Source organism: Tetrahymena thermophila, assembly GCF_000189635.1.
Source record: "Tetrahymena thermophila SB210 genomic scaffold scf_8254265, whole genome shotgun sequence".
In the NCBI taxonomy this organism is placed as follows: Eukaryota; Ciliophora; class Oligohymenophorea; order Hymenostomatida; family Tetrahymenidae; genus Tetrahymena; species Tetrahymena thermophila.
In genome coordinates this window covers 1-13,464 of record NW_002476111.1, presented here as the reverse complement: position 1 = coordinate 13,464, position 13,464 = coordinate 1, and the positions used below count along the sequence as shown (strand labels likewise).

Sequence of the window (13,464 nt, the reverse complement as noted above, 5' to 3'; positions counted from 1 at the left end):
TATTCTGAGAGAATTTTTTCTATCCTATTTAAATATGAAATTTAATATTAAACGTTTGTGCTAAATTTTAATTAATTAATTAATTTTACTTCATCGTTAAATTTATCTTCCTCTTCAACATCTTCTTCTTCATCATCATCTTCAATATCTTCATTTTCATTCTCTTCATCGTCTTCTTCTTCATCATTTTTACTAGATTTAGAAGCAGGTGGAGGGGGAGGAGCTTATTTTTCAACTTCAACTTCAACCTAATCTAAGAATCTTACTTTCTTCTTTACTTTACTAGAATCCTTTCCACTTTTTAATACACTATTTTTGTTAGATTCAATTTCTTCTTCTATTTCTTGCTCATCAAATGCTTCTCCTTCATTTTTATTAGTTTCTTGGCTGCTCTTTTGTATAGAAGGAGAGTTCTTATCTTACTATTTGTAACCATTTTATTTTCTATTAGAGTCAGAGTCATTTTCTTCTATTTCAATTTCAACTTCTTCTTCTTCCTCTTCATTATCTTCATCTTCTTCATCCATGCTTTTATTTGAATCCTTTGATTTCTTTCTAACTCTGCCTGTCTCAGCTTCGTTACTTTCATCTTCCTCTTCCTCATCTTCTTCAAAGCTTTATTTTTTCACTTATTTATTTGTTGGACTTGAAGAAGGTGATTTATTTTTATTTCTATCACCATAATATCCTTCTTATTTAGAATCTTCTTCATCCATATCATCGTCTTCTTTAACTTTATCATTTTCTTCTTCTTCATCTTCATCCTCTTCTTCTTCCTCTTCATCATCCTCATCGAGTCCTCTCTACTTAAATGAAGGATTGTTGTTTCTCTAAGGAAGTATACTGTTATTTTCATCTTCATCTTCATCATCGTCTTTCTTAGCAGAATTTTCATTTTCATACACAAACTCTTCATCGTCTTCTTCAATAGGAGTTTATTTAATTTTTTCTTCTTCATTTTCTTCTTCTTCGTCTTCATCTTCTTCATCAAGATCATCATCAAATAGATCATCATCCATAAACTTGTCTTCCCCATCATTTTAATGCAACTATTCTTCATTCTTAATATACTTTAAGCCATACTAAAATATAGGAGGGAACTTCTAAACATCGACTGAAAACTGTTTTTCTTTTTACTCTTCATCATCTTTATCCATCGCTGCAACTTCTGCTGCGCCTTCTGTGACATATTCAATTTCTTCCATTTAAGCTTTTTTCAAAGCCACAGTATCTTCTTTATCTTCTACTTTTTCAAGTATTTTTTCCATTTAAGATTTATCCTAATAATAATTAAGTCATTCATTTACAAATGCTAAAAAAATATTTTCTTTTAATTAATTTACAATATTGTCTTCTTATTTTTTCTAAGCTTGTCCAAGCATTCCTCCAAGAATTCCTCTTACATCAAACTATAATCATTAGATAAAATTTTTCAATTAAAAGCATTAAAAAAAGAAATAAATTACCTTTTCATAAAATTGAGTATTGAACATACCTTCTTCCATAATATATTCGTCTAATTTTCTCTTTTAAATACTCTTTAAAAGAATATTTTCTTCTATTGTGTATTCGGAAATCAATCTGTAAATAGAGACGTTTCTAGTTTAACCGATTCTATGACATCTGTCTTAAGCTTATCTGTCCATAGCAGGGTTCCAATCTGTATCATAGAAAACGACAACGTTGGCTCCAGTCAAGTTAAGACCGATACCACCACTTCTTGTAGAAGAAATAAAGCAGAAAATACGAGAATCGCCATTAAATCTTTCTACAACTTTCTATCTATTTTCAATCTTCGTTGAACCATCCAATCTGACATATGTGAAGTTAAATAAGTTGAGCACATTTTCAAAAATATCAAGCATTCTTGACATCTAATAAACAAAATTAGATTTATTAACACATTAATTTTATTAAATATAAAATATTAATTAATTACTTGTGTAAAAATAAGAACTTTATCACCTCTTTATTTTAATTTTTTAAGCAATTGAATCATAGTATTTAACTTACCACAGTCATACATAAGCAATTTTTTACTAGGGAAACACAGAGTTCTTCTTATATGGCAGTAGTGGAATTCTTTAGCAACTACACTTAATTATTGTTTCATAGTCTTGTTAAATCTTTAATAGTAATTCTAAATTTTAAAAAAATAATTGAATTATTTCATATCCTAAAAATATTCTAAATAATTTCAATCAATTTTATAAAATTTATTTGCTGTTTGATAGCATTTATTTTAACATATTTCGCTTTGAATAAACACATAAAAAACTATTAAATTTTTGATTGTCTTTAAGCAAAATAAATGTCTTGTTGAATTATTTAATATTATAGAGAAAATAAATAGAAAAAAATAAATCTTACATTTTTTTCTGAATCAAAGGGAGTAATGATAACCTCAGGAGGTTCAGCTATAGCTCTCTGAGCAAAAGAAAATTCATTGATTAAAACTCTTACAGAATCAAGAGCTTATTCGAATGTGAGTGTTTTAAATTCACTCATTTCAATATAAGGATCTCTAGCTTGTTTAACAGTTAGGAAATCGATGGTATCTATGCCGTAAACAACATGATCACTCTGAATTCTAGCTCTGTTAGATTTGTAGAGTCTTTTTAATGATTGCTGTTTAGTAAATTGTTTTAAAATTCTCCATCTTTGAGCATAATAAGGTATGTAAGAAGGCCAGTTCTCCTCTGAAAAGAGAACATTGTTCATTTCATAGAAATCATCTGCTATTGGCATCAGACTCTTTGCCCTTTAAATATTATAAGCAGTTTTATTGAGTTCATTATTTATAAAATCTAATTTAAATGGGATTCTGCTCTTTGTGCTATACAAAAAGTGAGAGAGAACAACTAGCTTTAGCTTCATTGAAGAAAAAGGACTTTCAATAGTTCTTGCTTCAAACAAGTCAGGGTGATTACAAACTTTTTTTAGTTACATAACAATATTCATCAAACCCAAAAAGTCTTACTACTTCATTGAATTCTTAGTATCGTCTCTACTGATAAATTCATCATAAAGATATCTCTACCTTCTCGAAAGAGGACATTTTATTATATATTCAGTCTTTGTGGGAAGTTATTTTTCCACATCTTTCTTCAATCTTCTCAACAAAAAGGGTCTCAGAATAGAATGCAATTTTTTCAATATTTCTTGACTAATAGGTAAATTTTTCTAAAGCGCTTGCTGCATAGGAATAGAGAACCTAAGTTTAAAAAATAAATTTCAAATAATTAATTTTTTAAAATCTAAATAAATTATTCAGTTTAATTTAGGTTTTTGAATTGATATTAAATCATTTTTTATTAATTTGATTTATTGTTTTTGATAATTTTTTATTAATTTTTGTGAATTGTTTTTGATAATTTTACAATTGAATAATAATTCTAAACACTCTTCAAACTTTTGATTAGAATTTTTAGATAATTTTATTTTATAAAATTAAAAATTTTTGCCACAATATCTAAGAAAATCAAGAATTTTAATTTTATTTTAATGCGTGAATTATTTATGCTTATAGGTTTAGACAAAATTAAATTTAATTAATTTACCATTCCATAAAATCAGAGTGAGAGTCGAATATTCTAGGCATAAGGAAATGCAACAAAGACCAGAGTTCACCAACATCATTTTATAATGGTGTACCAGTTAAGAGGAGACGATGCTTTGTGTGAAAGTTTAACAATACTTGCCATCTTTGAGACTTAAAGTTTTTAATGTGCTGAGCTTCATCTAAGACCATGAAATACCATTTTTTTCTTCTGAAAATTTTTTGATCTTGTAATGCAATTTTATAAGAAGTAATACAGACTTAGAAGTGGTTCATTTTGCTCCAACCTGCTCTTTTTAATTTTCTTTCTTTTGGGGATCCATAATAAGTCATAATTTTAAATGCAGGACACCACTTTTTAAATTCGATTTCCCAGTTAATGAGAATACTTGTTGGTACAATAATTAAATGTGGCCCCCAGATGCCCTTAAAAACAAAAACAAAAAAAATAAATAAAATTATTTAAAAAGGTAAAATAAATTTTTAATTTATTACTTTGTTGCAAGCAAGATGTGCCAAAAGAGATATAGTCTAAATTGTCTTACCGAGACCCATTTCATCAGCCAAAATACCGTTCATTTTCTTCTATTATAATGTAGCAAGCCAGTTTTAACCAATTAATTAATATTCTCTTAGTCTACCTTTCAGTAAAAAGGGCTAAACGATTGTAGCATCATTCAAAGTAATAGCTTATGGTTCAAAATCATGGAAAGGAAGTTTTATATTTCCATATTTGCTTTTTATTTAATGGAATAAATAAGTTTAGTTTTATAGATATAATTGATTACTCTAATTCTTCTTCCTCTTCTTCCTCTTCGATTTCTTAAAGCTGAGGAGCAAGATCGTTAGCAGATTGAACTGGAGAAGGATTGATCTTAGAGTAGAGCATCTTGTCAAAAGTATAATTATTAAGTCCATCTCTTTTCAATTAAATATTGATATTATATTCTTTTGCCAACTCTTCATTTGAGAGCAATTCATTTTCTAATTCCTCAATTCTTTTAAGCTCCTTCTCTATCTCCTCTTACTCTCTCTTAATTTCCTATAATTTTTTGGCTAATTATTCTTGTTATTCTTATTCTTATTTCAATTTTTCTTCTTCTTCAGCACTTAATTTATTTTCCTACTAATCCTGAATTTCTTCTTCCTCTTATTTAGCCTACTCCTCTTCTTTTGCTTCTTATTTCTACTTTTCTTCAAGATCTTAAAAATTCAAAATATTTATTTATTTATTAACCTAAAAAAAGCAATTAATTGAAATTTTACCTCTTTAATTTGATTTGGCCTTAGATTCTTCTACTGCTTTTTAAGTATCCAATTCAGGAATGTCCTTAGTTAATTAAAGTAACTTGGCTAGCTTCATAGATAATTACCATTATTCAGAAACTAAATTTTCTAAACGTTTTTGTTAATCTTCTTTTTACTCCTTTTAGTATTCAATAACTTTCATGAATTTTTTCACTTTATGCATGCTTCTCCAGAAATATCTTTAAACCATTTGATTGCAGGATTCAGCTATTTTTTTAATTCTCTTTGCTTCTTCCTATAAAAAAAGTTAATAAAAATGTTCTTCTCAGTTAAGTTAAAAATGCAATATCTACTTTTATTTTTTGTTCCTTAGACTATCTAAGATTCGATAATGCAGTGACTGAGTGTTTAGCTATTTTTCTAGTTTAAAATTTAAAGTAACTTCTCCTCTTCTAAAAATATTCTGCAGTTTCATGCTATTATTAATAAAAATATGTTAAGAATTTAATTAATTAATTTGTTAAAATCTTAAAGCCAAATAACCCAAAAATAAAAATTGATTTTAATTTAATTATTTTGTTATTCATTTGAATTAAAATTTACTATTTTTTCTTGTTTTCTATTTAAATAAATTCTTATAATTAATTAAGATTAATCAACACATGTAATAATTATTTTTAATTTTTTAGAATTAATTAATCTATTTAAACGATGAATTCAATTAATTAATTAATTGTTTTTTATTATCAAAGGTATTAATCTATTCACTTAACTTTAAATTTTATTCTAACATTTTACAACAATTAAATTGTATTCTAGTCATAATTTTGAAAATATTTATTTGGAATTCTAATGATATATAAATAAATAAATCTTACTATTTCTTGTAATATATAATCCCAATGTGTCTAGTTTTACTTAGGTTCATGTACTTTTTCTAATTTTCTACCATATTAATCATAGAGTTCTTGTAATTAACCTTCTAATTGAATCTTTTTTTTAAGATTTTCATTGTATTCTTAAGGATTAAATATTCTTTTATTAGGATTTTTTTTCAATTTTTCTTTCTTTTCTTTTTTATACATTTGCTCTTCTAATTACTGCTACTCTTTTTCTAGCTTTTCTTAGGCTTTCTTTTTATCTCTCTCTTCCTTTTCTATTTTCATTTCTAACTTTTTTTACAGCTTTTCTTGTTTGATGATTTCCTTTTGCTTTATCTTATCATGCTTTTTATTTTCTGATCTTTGCTCTAACTATTCCTTTTCTGCTTTTTCTTTCATTTATTCTTTGATTTTGCTTACAGTGTTCTTTGAATTCTTTGTTTCCTTTTCAGTTGAAGCTGTAAGATCTGATGCTATACTTAAATTGTCTTTCTATTTTTTCGAAGCAGAATTATTCATATAATTCAATATTGAGCTTTAATTTTATTAAGTTGGCTTTTTCTCATTGCTTTTAGCAGCTGCCAAAGCACTGCTATTTGTCTTTTTAAAAAGATTTGGCCTTTTATTGTTATCTCTCTTAACTGATGATTCGCTTTTTTATTCTTATCCTTTACCTTCACTCGAAGTCTTTTCAGCTTTTTCATTTTTTATAGGAGTTTTATTTTCCCTTTTCACTTCTTTACCTTTTTTATCTCTTTTTAAACATAAAATATTTAAATATTAATAGATATTTTGCATTTATTCTATTACTGCTTGATAGGTGTTTTTTATTATTTCTGTGCACTTTGCTAGTTTTATTATTAATTTATAGAAGTATCCTACTGCTAAGCAGATTAAGCTTGCTATTACTTTTGAACCTAGGGAGCTTTCTTCTTTTAAGGCTATTCCTTCTTAGCTTTGGGGTCTGCTGACTTGCTTTTCTTAATTTTTTTAACAGGAGTTACTGCCTTTCTATATCCAAAATCCATATCGTCAATATGTTTTTCTTTACGCTTTCTTGAAGATAATCTACGCTATAAATTGCTTTCGTTTTAGTTATTCTAATTTTCAGTTTCCTCTTGCGATTACTTGAAAAAAGAATTGTTTTCACCTATTAATATTAATTCTGATTAAGACAAATACTCAATTGATTCTTTATAAATAATCCTGCTCTAAAATTAAAAATAAATATCTCTATTAATTCATTCTACAAATTGTAAAACACAAATTATTAAAAAAATATAAAAAGCTATATATAGCTTGTCTTGAAATTGTTACCTGATTAGTTTCTATTATCTTCATCTTTTTCATGCTAATCTATATTGTCTTGCTAATTATCAGAATTTTCATTTATCATATCTAGATCTTCATTTTCATTCTCTTTGCTAGCTTTATCTTATTGTGCACTTGCCGAAGATCCATTTTTATCTTTTTTTTAGCTTCCTTTTTTATTTACTGCCTTTTTACCTTCTTGCTAAGTCTCATTTTAATTTTCATTAGAGTCCTTGCTACTTGTTTGGTTTTTATCCTACTCCGAACTCATGGCTTCTCCTTTTATATCAGAAATAAAATGAATTCACAATTTTAAACTAATTTAAGTAATTGAATAGGCAGATAGATATTTAATATTAACTAATCACTAAAAAACTTACACCTATTTGCAATTGTGATATGTCTAATTTGTTTTCTATATATCCTTAATGATGCTTTAATATTTTTCGTTTTGATAATCAAATGGACTTCTCCTTTCTTGCTTGATAAATAAAAAATAAACGTTTCTTTGTTGTTTGTTTGTTTGATTGATTATTTGTTTGTTTGTTTATTTGTTTCTTTCTTTCTTTGTTTGTTTCTTCCTGTTTCTCTCTGTATATATTATTTGCCTTTATTTAATTAAGAACTGCTAAATGATATATTAATTTGTTGTGTTTAAATAATGAATGAAATAATTAGCATTATTTTATTAAATAAATTGATAATTGTCATACAAAAATGAATGCAAAATATTAACTTAAAAACAATAAAGGTAGGTATGTATGTATATTCTTTATTAACTTTCTTTCATAATTAAGAAATCCTTGACTCAATTAATTATTTAATTTATAATTAAATAAATGAATGAATAAATTAAAAGTATATCTTTCTATCATATATTTAAATAAAAGGAATATCAGCTAGATAGATAGATAGATATATTTATTATGTATAAATACATAAAGTAAATCTTATCCTCATTAATTATCTTATCTCTTAAATTGATCTTTTATATTGAAATTTATTAATGTGCGCCAATTCTTTGTAGTTGTTTGTATTATTAATAGTTTATTAATTGGTTTCTCCCGCTCATATCCAATACCCAAGGCTAATTCTAATTAAATCAAGATAATTGAATGATTTTAGAATTTTAAGTGCTTACTTAACTGCTCCAATTCTTATTGCTGTGAAATTTTTAATTTTATTTAGCATTATTCTAATATCTCTTAACTGAAATTTAAAAAATAAAAGCAAATTATTTTTATTTTAATAATTTTAAATAAATAAAAAATATTTGATAAATAATAAATAATAAGTTAAATAATTTTAGATACTTTATTATTTTGAATTAAATTACTATTGGTCTATCTATCTATTATTTAACAAAAAATAAAATGAATTAAAATACTACAGAATTTGATTAGCTTCAAAGTGTATATGATTTTCCATATTTTTAGTCAAAATTAACAGATTTTTTTAATTAAAAGTTTGTTACATCTAATTTGGTTGATCACCAGAATTTATAATTAAACTTTGCGTAATTTACTTACTTTATTCATATTTAAATTATTACTAATTAATTTTATGTTTTTTTATTTAAAAAAGATCAAGCAAGCTAATTTAAATCATTAATTTTAAAAATATTTTACAGCTTATTAAAATAAATAAATCTAATCTAATTAATTTTAAATATTTTTAAAATTATAATCGAAATTCAGAAATCTTTTTCATTTTTTATATTTCAAATATTTAATTTGAAATAATAATTAATTTTTTTATTTTTCATTGTTATTTAAAAGGTTATTAGCTGATGAATAAAATGAAGTTAATTAACTTAGTGATGGTTTAGCTGGATGCATAAATTTAGTTGACTTGAAACTTTTTCTCAGGTAAATAAATAAATAAATTAGACTTTCACTTTAATTGTAATTAATACATACTAATTTTTTTTTAATATTATTTTAACAGATCTAGTTTTATTGAAAAATAAAATTTAACCAAAATATTCTCTGCTTTAATTAAATGCTAAAGCCTCACCACTCTCAATGTTAATCTGGAGTAAAATTAAATTAATTTTTATAATAGCCCTTCATTTAAATGTTTACATTTTTAAAAGAATTTTTTAAAATACTCAAGTCTAATATTAAAGTTTTAATTTTTTTAATCTAAAAATTTTGCTATAAAAAATGATTTATTTATATTTTTAAAAGTTTTTATTGGGATATGAAAACAATTTTATTTACTATATATATCTATTTTCAGCTATTCTTAAAATAAAATCTAATAATTTAAAAAATTAAAATTGTATTTTATATATATATATTAATCAGAATCTTTATTTTAATAAATAAATTAATTAATTTATTAATATAGTGGCAATCTTATTTGTGATGAAGGAGCTTCTGCTTTAGGTTTAATTTTATCAAAATGCAGTAATCTAACTTCTTTGATACTTGAGCTTTAGTAACTATCTATAAATTTTTAATGATAACATTAAATTAAATTTAATAATAATAGATTTTCTCATTTAATTTTATTTAAAAATTTTATTATTTATTTATTAGTCGTAATTAAATTAAGATAAAAGGAGCTAATAGCTTATATTCTGGCATTTCTAAATGCTCTAAATTAGTCAATTTAGAAATTTATTTAGCGTAAATAATTTTTTATGAATTGGCTTAAAATACTTAGTTAATTAGCTAGCTAGTTACTCGCAAATTTTTATATTTTTTCAAAGCATAAAATTTAAGTAAAATAAATATTATAAATAAATAGATTTCAATAAGCTGAGTAAATTTTGACTGAAGAATCTCATGACTAAATTAACTAAAACACAAAAGATTCTTTAGATTTTGATTTAACTTAAATAACAAATCTAACTTAATTAGCAATAGATTTCAGGTTAGTTCATTAGTTTACTTAATTATTAAATTTTTATTAATAAGAATAATAAAAGAGGAGGTGCTTCAATATTTTATTTTTCAAAAAGATCAATTTTTATCAAAGAGAAAGTATGTACTTATTTTTAAAAATTTTCAACTCTAAAGTATCCCCCTTATCCCACCCCTTAATTTAAAAAATAGTAATTTAAATTTAGCATTTTTCTGAACTGTTTTCGCAATTTTTTAAAAACAAATATAAAAAATTTGGCTTAATTTTAATTGAAAAAAAATACTTTTTTCTAAAAAAACAAAAAAATATTTTATTTATTTTAATTAAATTAAATTAAAGATACTTAAAGATTGGAGATGAAGGTTTATATCAACTAGGTTTAATACTTTCATAGTGCAAAAATATGGAATGCCTAAAAATGTATATTGAGTAATTAATAAATAGATTAGCTTGTTTTTTAAATAATATTAATTATTAAATTGTTAGTTAAAAATTTAAATAAAAATAAATGTTCTTTCTATTTTAATTTAGATATCTTTTTATTATTTAAAATAAATTTTGAGTAATAAATTTTTAAAGGATTTAATTATTATTTATAATATAAATTTATAGTCAAAACGGTTTCAGTGAAGAATGCTTACCTTCTTTTTTCATAGCTTTATCCAAGTGTGTTAAGCTAACTCATTTAACACTTTATATGACGTAACTAACTATTTTTCATTAAATTTAATTAAATATTTTTTCCTTTAATTCAACCAAATTTAATTGATTGTTATTTTATTTACAAAATGAAACAAAGATACTTATTTTTTTTTAATAATTTTATATAAAGTTTAGAAAGTTGTTGTTAATAAAGTGCATTTAAAGTAGGATAAACAATAAGTGAATAATTAAATACTTAATTTTTAGAGCTATGGTTTTAGTAATATAATATTTTTTAATTAAAAAATAATCTAAAAACTATAACTTATTTTTAAAGCAACATTTACTTTCATCTAATTCTCTAATTAAAATTATTTTATTCAATTTAAGGGGAGATGGTAATTTATAAAATCTAATATCTGGATTATCTAGCAGTAATTCTTTATTATCTCTATATCTTTGGCTTGAGTAAAACTGACTTTTGATATAAAAAAATATAACTAAAAAATTCATTTTAAAAATTTTAAAGCGAACAATCAGTTTTAGAAGATAAATATATTTAGAATATTGCTGATGCATTGCTAAAATATAAGAATCTTAAAAACATCAAACTACTTTTTTAGTAAAATTTTAAACCTCTTTAGCAAAATAACCTACTTATTTATTTATTTATTTATTTATTTATTTATTTATTTGCTATTTCATATATTATAAAGCCAGGAAGAAAAATATGAATAATAGATCAAGAAGCTTTTTGTTAAGCTCAGAAAATTGAAAAGGCTGATTAATTTTGATATAGAAATTGTTTGATAAACATTTCTTTTTTCTATAACAACTTTAAATATTTATAAATCAATTTAATATTTTATTTGTGTATTAAAATTTATTAATTTGTATTATAATAATACTGTAGGAACTGAATAATTAAGGTTAATTTATGATAAAATAGAAATTTTTAATTTAAAAATAACTACAAAAGTTAAAATAAAAAGTAAAATTTGATTTCTCCCAGAGGTTTTATTTAAATCATGGTATTTATTTAATCATGATAAATAAAAAAAGATAGAAATATGATTGATGGATAATATTACAGATTAAAATATAACTGGAATATAAAAGCTTGGAATTTATATAATATATTAAGAAATAATATAACACTAAAAGTTTCAAATTATTTGATCGTTTTTGGAGAAACTAAAGGGTTGCTTAAGAGTAATTAATTAATTTAAGTAAATTTAGTTTTTTTATTTTTTATAAATAATTTATTTACTTACAAAAATAGATATGAATGATATTTATAAATATAAATCAATAAAAAATCTATCTATTTGTTTTATTTTAGATTTAAAAAAACTTTTCAAAATATTATATAATATTATTCAAACATTTAATATTTATTCATCCTTTTTTCGTGACTTCTTTATAATCAGAATCAATTTTTAAAGACAACTAATCTTTTTGATTTAAGACACTTGCTTATAACTTTCAATTTTTATGATTTCTTGATTTTGCTAATATTTTATAATAAATTTGTGTAAATTTTAAATAAATATCAAAATAGAATAAACTTTTAAATTAAAAAATATTTCTTAAATTAATAAATAAAATAGCATTAGTGGTATAATAAAGATAAAAAAATAAATCAAATAAAAACTATAAAATAAATTCAAAGAGTTTTATTGTTTTTAATTAGTTTTTATAATTCAAAATATCACAATCCAAAACAAATAAACTTTTTTACTCAAGGTTAAGTGTCAAATTTGAGAGATTAATGCAATTTGCTAAACCAGAACCTAAGCCTGATGCACCTTTGTCACCAATTTAATTCCACTTTTTAAATATTAAAGAAAAAATATATCATAATATAGTTAATTAGAAGGAATAAATGAAGAAAAATATGAAATAATAAGATTAATTAATTAATAATAAAAGTAAAAATTTGAAAATCAAAGGATGAGCTAAATAAATTAACAAAGAAAGAACAAAAAAAAGCAAGCACAATAAAAAGAAAAAGAAAAAAGAGCTTTATTGTTTTTAATTAGTTTTTATAATTCAAAATATCACAATCCAAAACAAATAAACTGTTTTTACTCAAGGTTAAGTGTCAAATTTGAGAGATTAATGCAATTTGCTAAACCAGAACCTAAGCCTGATGCACCTTTGTCACCAATTTAATTACCAACTTTTTAAATATTGAAGAAAAAATATATCATAAAATAGTTAATTAGAAGGAAAAAATGGAGAAAAATATGAAATAATAAGATTAATTAATTAATAATAAAAGTAAAAAATTTGAAAATCAAAGGATGAGCTAAATAAATTAACAAAGAAAGAACAAAAAAAAGCAAGCACAATAAAAAGAAAAAGAAAAAAGAGCTTTATTGTTTTTAATTAGTTTTTATAATTCAAAATATCACAATCCAAAACAAATAAACTGTTTTTACCCAAGGTTAAGTGTCAAATTTGAGAGATTAATGCAATTTGCTAAACCAGAACCTAAGCCTGATGCACCTTTGTCTTCAATTTAATTCCAACTTTTTAAATATTGAAGAAATAATATATCATAAAATAATTAATTAGAAGGAAAAAATGGAGAAAAATATGAAATAATAAGATTAATTCATTAATAATAAAAGTAAAAAATTTGAAAATCAAAGGATGAGCTAAATAAATTAACAAAGAAAGAACAAAAAAAAGCAAGCACAATAAAAAGAAAAAGAAAAAAGAGCTTTATTGTTTTTAATTAGTTTTTATAATTCAAAATATCACAATCCAAAACAAATAAACTGTTTTTACCGAAGGATAAGTGTCAAATTTGAGAGATTAATGCAATTTGCTAAACCAGAACCTAAGCCTGATGCACCTTTGTCACCAATTTAATTCCAACTTTTTAAATATTTAAGAAAAAATATATCATAAAATAATTAATTAGAAGGAAAAAATGAAGAAAAA

At 23.0% G+C, this 13,464-nt stretch overlaps 2 protein-coding genes across 2 annotated transcripts; one reads left to right on the top strand and one right to left on the bottom strand. All coding sequences in view use genetic code 6, as the record gives it.

Moving 5' to 3' along the window:
• On the bottom strand, positions 1-7,863 carry TTHERM_01546860 (SNF2 family amine-terminal protein; the record flags this gene model as incomplete). Its single annotated transcript, XM_001029383.2, has 15 exons — positions 7,380-7,863; positions 7,006-7,278; positions 6,499-6,838; positions 5,686-6,442; positions 5,161-5,283; positions 4,826-5,102; positions 4,348-4,762; positions 4,055-4,295; positions 3,561-3,985; positions 2,371-3,214; positions 1,940-2,140; positions 1,467-1,874; positions 1,344-1,409; positions 90-1,280; positions 1-24 (listed from the first exon to the last, which is right to left on the bottom strand). Coding segments are annotated over exons 2-15 (5,577 nt in total), but the record flags the coding sequence as incomplete, so codon positions are not given.
• A 509-nt stretch (positions 7,864-8,372) lies between these two features.
• Positions 8,373-11,322, top strand: TTHERM_01546850 (hypothetical protein; the record flags this gene model as incomplete). Its single annotated transcript, XM_001029382.2, has 13 exons — positions 8,373-8,411; positions 8,466-8,515; positions 8,778-8,867; positions 8,947-9,036; positions 9,352-9,441; positions 9,543-9,632; positions 9,754-9,879; positions 10,210-10,299; positions 10,483-10,572; positions 10,703-10,792; positions 10,903-10,980; positions 11,042-11,134; positions 11,229-11,322. 13 exons carry the CDS (start codon positions 8,373-8,375, stop codon positions 11,320-11,322), a joined length of 1,110 nt encoding a protein of 369 aa, XP_001029382.2.
• Positions 11,323-13,464: the final 2,142 nt, after the last annotated feature.